Source organism: Myripristis murdjan, chromosome 20, assembly GCF_902150065.1.
Source record: "Myripristis murdjan chromosome 20, fMyrMur1.1, whole genome shotgun sequence".
Classification (NCBI taxonomy): Eukaryota; Metazoa; Chordata; class Actinopteri; order Holocentriformes; family Holocentridae; genus Myripristis; species Myripristis murdjan.
In genome coordinates this window covers 3,216,128-3,223,627 of record NC_043999.1, presented here as the reverse complement: position 1 = coordinate 3,223,627, position 7,500 = coordinate 3,216,128, and the positions used below count along the sequence as shown (strand labels likewise).

General features: G+C 40.7%; 1 protein-coding gene across 1 annotated transcript in view; it reads right to left on the bottom strand.

Annotated features, from left to right (window-relative positions):
• Positions 1–7,500, bottom strand: part of nebl (nebulette) — a 174,541-nt gene that overhangs the window by 135,822 nt on the left and 31,219 nt on the right. The window contains exon 3 of the mRNA XM_030079623.1: positions 1–74. This exon is cut by the window's left edge and continues 11 nt beyond it. Coding sequence (XP_029935483.1) covers positions 1–74 — 74 coding nt within the window. The remainder of the gene's footprint in view (positions 75–7,500) is intronic.

Below are 7,500 nucleotides of genomic sequence, written 5' to 3'. Positions count from 1 at the left end.
GCTCGCTCTGCTGTCTCAGTCTCAGGTTCTCTGGAGTGTCAGCCACGATGGTGAACGACGTCTTGGGGTAATGTCTGCAGAGAGAGAGAGAGACAGACAGGCAGACAGACAGAGAAAGACAGAGAGAAAGACAGACAGAGAGAAAGACAGAGAAAGAGAGAGAGAGAGAGAGAGAGAGAGAGAGAGAGTTAAATATCTGGGACATGACAAGCAAAGAAGCGGCACCTCAACGCGACGGCACAAAAACGACCCCACTGCCCCGAGTAAAGCAACAGGATAAAAATAACAAATTAAAGAAAAAAAGAGAAATCCAATTAACACACAAACCAGAACGCTGCGACACGTCAAGTGATTTCGCCTTTGAGACATGAAAATATGAAAAGACGTTTCAGTTTGTGTTAATTATGCAGTCGCCTCGGCGTCTTACTTGTCAAATAAATTCAAATGACAACATAATGTCAAAATGATCACTCATGCGTTTTTTTGTGTTTGTGAATTAACCCTTTGAGACCCGAGAGGATTCACTTCATTTCTTTTAAAAACACACGGAAAAGGGCAATTAGGAAATTAGTAAAATATCATAAGAACATTAGTAAAAGGGAGAAAAAAAATGTGCAAAAAAATTACTGGTATGTAGGTAAAAAAATGAGTGCAAAAAGAGTAGTAGAAAATGACAAGAAAATTAGCAAAACAAATGCAAGGACATGTGCAAACTAATTAATTAATTAATTACAGGAAATACATATCTATAATTATTAAAGTTATATATTTAAATGTCAGATCTGTGATGCTGAATTGTGTTTAAATGCTTTTTAAAGGCATCTGCCTCAGACTGAAGCCCCATATTTTAGCCCCATATTCAACAAATAATTTTTTTTAAGTTTAACAAAAACAAAATTTAATGCAAACACTGCCTAAATATACACCAGTGAAGATACACCTGCCGCTGGGACTGGTCATCCTGGGAAAACATGGCAGCAAAGAAGAAAAGGAGTTTGTGTTTGATGTGGAACAAGAATTATTTTTTTCATCACATGTCCAAAGTATAAAATAAAAAAAAGAAAGAACCCAAATTTAAACAATTTATGCCAAACTTTAACCTCACAGATAAAGTTTCTGTGAAGCTCACAGGCTGTTTCCTCAGAATCTCAGTCACCTATGAAAGATAATCTGATGTGTCGACTCTCCGGCGGCAGCGCTCGCCTTTTTGGATTGCCCATTTTAATACAGTCGTGAGTTTCTCAAAAGACCGGGGCCTCAGAAATGTCAGAGGCCTTTTCCATCTTGAGAGTAACCTTAAGGAATCAATGGCCGAGCAGGGCGACGACATTAACAGAAACAATGACCTATTGAGGGGTCACAAAGAGAAGAGGAAGCCTGCCGCTGAACCTCCCTCCGTCTTTCTTGACCTTTCAGGCCTGATGGAGGTTTTATCCCCCACCAGCGGGTCTGAAACCAGAGGCAGGCTCGCCCAGTTATGATTTAAAGTCTCTATCTTCTGCAACACCCAGCGGCGGAACAATGGAGCTATTGAAGGATCTGAGGAGCTGTGAGGGCGTCCGATGGGAGACGCAGATAGGAAACACTCCCAGCCTTTGCTCTGAGGAACCTTCCAGAGCTTCCAGACTGCAAACACACCAGAGCCCAAACTGGCTCCTTGAAGAACTTCTTCATGAGCGGCTCAAGCCGGGCTGGGCGTTACGGACAAAATCAACAAAATCAAATGGCATGACATTTTTGACTGTTGGTATTTATATATGAGATTTTTGATAAACAATAATTCATTTAGATGTGACGACATTAGAGCAGCAGGAACAGTCTGATAAGGTCAGAAAACGGCATCCCTTCAGTGTGATCCAGCCTTTAAAACCACACAAAGACAACACTGATGCCCTCTCACGACATTACGATATCCAAAATCCCAGACAATGTCAAGTCTCAAATCTAAGTTGATACTGATAAAATATCAATATATTGTGCAGCCTTAAGTTCAAGAAACCAGGGAGCCACTAATGCAAGAAGCTTTATGTTACATCACATTTGTGGAGCTATCAAGCTAACCCGTTTTAGCGCACACACTTCAGGGCGAGTTTGCAGAGAAAAACATCAAATGTCCGTTCAAACAGGTGAGGAGTTGTTGACGTCTGGTAGGTCCGACCTCGTGGCCCTACAGCCCACACAACAGAAAGTACAGAGTCATCGGCGTAGACGCTGCACGTTACAGCTTACAAACTGGCAGAAACAGGTGGGTGGAGCACTGATGAATGAATCTTAAACTTTTTGTGCATCCTTCAAAACCCCCAAAGTTCCCTGTAGGGCAGCGCTGCCTAACCCTAACCCTAACCCTAACCCTAACCAGCCCTAACTCTACCGGAAACCTGACGCAAAGAGAAACGCTTGTTCTCACGACAGGAAAGGAGCAAGAAGGTCAGACATGGAGGATCTTTTGCACTCGTATTGAGCGGCAAACACCAACATATGTGAGAATCAGCTGTGATATCATGTCACGGGCAGCTGGCATCAGGTCAGCTCAGTCGCTCCTCAGTGGAAGACCTGAGTGTGCTTTCATGGGTCGGCGCACTTTAAAGCCTCAAAGTAACCCAGGATTTGCAGCTCTCCTCCTGCACGCTCTGTCCGAAGCCTCTCTCACCAGACGAGCACCAGCAAATGTCACAGCGAGACTCGTGAAACTTGTAACGGATCACAAAAAAATCTTACACTTATCTCTTAGCTCTTAATCTCCTTAATCTCTTGGTTAGGTTAACATTATTCAGGTGAAGCAGCCGTTTCATGCTGGTCTTGTTGATTTCTTAAAAATACAACGCCCACTGTCTCTGAAATGATGCGTGATTGGCTAAAGTCTCCCGAGGGTGTCTCCCTAGAGGGCCAAGAGGAGGCACAGGTGAATAACCAGTAAAAAACAAACAAACAAACAAAAAATTCAACAGGCTTTGTTGTCATGAATAATGTTCGGTTAATTGGTAAAAACAGAAGCGATGAAGAAAGAAAGGAAAGAGAGAGGGAGGAAATGGTACTGTAATCTCTGAGCAACTTAAACACACCACAAAGGTCTTTTAATGACACAGGGAGGCATGTGTGTGTGTGTGTGTGTGTGTGTGTGTGTGTGTGTACACTAGCATTAACAGATGGATGTATAATTGTCGTTGTGTCTGTATCGCCACGTGTTTACATGCATCTGTATGCTGTGTTTGCATTAATTAGTGCATTAATTATAGTTATGTGTATGTGTTAATGTGAATGTGTGTGTGTGTGTGTGTGTGTGTGTGTGTGTCCTCTATACACTGGCAGTTCTCCTGAGGCCATAAGAAGAGCAGAACAGCTCTTTTATGTCGTTCTTCCTCTGAGCTGGCTGATTCATTGAGCCTTGCTCTGTGTGTGTGTGTGTGTGTGTGTGTGTGTGTGTGTGTGTGTGTGTGTGTGTGTGTGTGTGAATCATCGATCCCAGCAGCATATTCTGCGGCACAGTTTGACCACTGAACTGTCCTTCATTCCTCCCTCTTACTCCCACTTTACCTTCGCCTTTCTCTCTCTTCTCATTTTCTCATACACTCCAATTCAACCTCTCTCTCTCTCTCTCTCTCTCTCTATCCATCTATCTCTCTGTTAGTGCAGGAAACAGCAGGATGTTGGGGGATGTAAATGCATCAGGTGATGAATTTAAGATCAGGATTAGGTTTTTGTTTTTCGTTTTTGGAGCGATTTGAGTCGTATCATTGATTCAACTCATTGATCTGACTCAGTAATTTTAGCCAAAAATTCAATGTCCACGCAATAATAATAAAACTGTGCCTACTGCCTACTGCCCTGTGAAATTTGACAGAATCAGACAGCGGAATTAATTAATTAAAGAGAAAAACAACAAAACTTTAATGACGAACAGTTGCAATTGATAGTTTTGTGTTAAACCACAGTATTAACAAATATTTTATCATAAATGAACTAATTCAGCTGAAGTCAGAGTGATTCAATTTTTTTTTTTTAATTTACCAAGCTTTATAAAATCTATATTCAAGATTTTGTATTCATTAAAATGAAAATACAAACTTGCTCCAGGTCACTTGTACAGTATTACTACTACTACTACTACTAAAATAATAATGCATTTTAATGTGCATCACCTTTCGTGCAAGTTCAAATTTCATCACAGGTTAAGACAAAAATAAATAAAGTGCTTTCAAACAGTGAACGAGGACAGAATGAGGACAGAATGAGGACAGAACGAGGACGTTTAGAGGACAAAGGACATGTCCAGCTGAGGAACGCTCACCAGGAAAAAAAGTATGTAGTTCTAAAAAAAAAAAAAAAAAAAAAAAAAAAAAAAGAGGCAAACAAACAAACAGCAGCACCAAATAAATCTTATAAATGTGGTTGATAAAGGAGCGGAGCGCGTCACTCGTTCACTTTCCACTCCCACACTCTGTTGACGTGGAGAGGAACCAGGCTGTGGGCGCGGGACTTGAACCGACAACCTTCCGGTCACGGTTTCACTGATCTCTGTCTCTGCTGCACGGCGGCCATCTGGTGCAGTTTTGTATTGAAATGCCAGTTGTGCTTCTGTGGGCTGCTGGCATTATACAGCCCTGATATCACTATAAAAATGAAGTTTGGAGAAATTACAGTAAAAATCTGCCAAACAGAAACAGAAAAAGACCATAAAATCGAATCCAACCTATTAAATCACCGCAGTAGATACATGAAATCACCCTCAACCAAGAAACAGCACTTCACTTTAATGTTTACTGTCATAACATGTAGAAAAACACACAAGTTTACTGTGAAAATAAACATTTTGGGTGAAATTAATGGGAAAATACCATAATTTCAAAAGCATGTTGAAATTAACGGTGTTACTCTGTTGAAATTAAAGATTTTTCGCTCATGTGTGCATTTAAATTTACAGAATAAGGCCTTTCACCATTCAGCAAAAACATACCTTAAATTGCAAATATATACCAAAATGCACCATACACAGGTTTATATTACAACTGTTTACAATATATCTGCTTTTGACGTGGTAATTTAACGTAAACAAACAACGGTTCATGACCGTACTGCGATGTCACCGTATTTTTTTTTTTTTTTACAGTGTACTCAGTGCTGTTTTTGCTGTGAGTGTGTGTGTGTGTGTGTGTTTTCTCTGTGACAAAACCAACGCCTCACTTATAAATAACTCCCTTGTGCTCATAAACAATATCCTTTGGTTTTTGCTGCGCCTGTTTTCCAGCCGGGCCGCTCTTTGAGCCGGTGACTCGCCCACTAATTATAATTATAGTAACAACTAGGAGGTCACAAACAGCCCTCTGTGGTCTGGACGTATCTATTAGCCTTACTCATCCTAATAATTATAAGGTGATAAACAGCCATCACAGTCTTCATAATCCTCTGCCTGCTGTCCACAGTAAACATGAGACTGAGACTGGAACCGATCAGAAAACCCACACAAACAAACACCCAGGCCTGTTTTTGCTTTTTATTTTTGATTTTATAACACTCCCTGTATGCTTTGGAGGCCATTTGTCTTACAGCAAAAATAACGGCAGCAGAAAATGAGATTTGCAGAATGCCCGCCGTGTCTTGCGAAACAAACCGGGGTGGCTACAAATTCCCAGGCGCAAGCAAACAGCTCTGAGCCTGAGATACACTCTCAGAAAATAAAGCACATGACTGCACCTTTAGGGGTCCAGTGACAAGCTGCTGGACCCCTAAAGGTGCAGCTTTTGTCCCGTTGACATCAGGTTCTTACTTTTCCCCTCATGGTTTGTACCTTATAGAGTCCAGTCTTGTTCCTGCATTAATACTGTCCTGCAAAAATACTGGATTCTCTTGTTAATGAACAGTTGAAATCATTTTTAACCCCTTACTAACATAGCTACTGATTCCATCTCAGTCTGGCTTTAGGCCTGAGCATGGCACTATTTCTGCTGCATCTTTAGTTATTAATGACATAGTTTCAGCTTTGGATAACAAAAAAACACTGTGCTGCTCTCTTTATTGATCTAACGAAGGCCTCTGACACAGCTGACTACTCTCTGCTCTTACGGGTTTTGACAAACGTAGCTGCCGGAGGTTTCAGCATTACCTCTCTGGTTGGTTGTGGTGTGAAAATAGGTCATTTTCAGTCTTTTTTTCTCCCCATTACAAAGGGAGTTCCCCAAGGTTCTGTCCTTGGGCCGATTCTATTTACTATTTATATGCACAATATTATCTCCTGACTCCACAACTGTAACGTCCACCTTTACGCGGATGATGCGGTCCTCTATTTCTGTGCAGATTCTATTCATGCAGCCACTCAAAACCTGCAGCTACCACTTAAGCTCCTTCAAAAGCACCTCTGTAACCTCAAACTGGTCTTAAACTGTGGAAAGACAACATGGATGCTGCTTTCAAATACAACAAACGGTGACTAAAGCAATCGCTCTGTTGATAACACGCTAATAGAGAGAGTGCAGCGCTGTGAATATCCAGGCATTTGGACCGACGAAAAACTCACTTTTAAAGTTCACGCTGATAAGTCATCATCAAAGCTGAGACTGAAACTGGACTTTTTTTTTTTTTTTTTTTTTTTTTAAATAAATCTTGTTTCCCATTATTTACAAGAAAACATATTATTGAAGCAGTTTTCCTCGGCAGCTGGTTCCACTCCACACATGGAATTACACACACACATTCTGTGATCTAACTGCTATTCTTATTGATCCTTATTGAACTGTTGTTGCTTTTAATTCTTTTTTTTAATGTATTTATATATACTATTTTATTCATTTATTATTCTTAATGTTCTTATTGTTTTACCCTTTGTTTTATTTAATTATCCCACTGTCAAGTCCTACACTTTTACTTTTTATTGCTATTGCTGATTTTTACCTTGTTCTAAACTGATAGAACCATGTCTTCCTCTTTTACTGCTGTTTGATTTTAGTTGTGTCTCAGTGTTTTGCATGCATCTTTGAAAATGAGGAGTTTCCCCTCAATGTGTTTTCCAAGGGTTTAAATAAATAAAATGAATGAATATTTGTGATCTTCTTTGTTAAAATTCGTTCGGGACAAATCAAAGTGCCAGTCACTTCAGGAAGGCGTTGCTACCTCCGTCCAGTCAAGTCATGTTCACGTGCACGTCCCCGCTCTTGTGCACGCTCACCAAAAAAAAAACAACAACAACAACAAAACAAAACAAAACAAAACAAAAAACTGAGCTATAGTATTTTAGATTTTATTTAAAGTTGGAAGTGATACTGCCTTCCACTGTCTGCCGGAAGCTTCTAGAAACTGTGAGAGCTTCAGCTGTGTTTGCTCTGGAAGAACAGCGCCCTCTTCCTGCGTCTTACGTCATCACAGACACAGACAGACTCTTTCTTTACTCGTCGTCCTCGTCCTGTGTTTTTCCTGTCGTCCTCATGGCCGTCTCTCTGTCTCCGCTCTCTTCCTGATTCTCTCTTTTCACTTCACTGACTTCTGTCTTTCTCTCGCTGAGACACACAG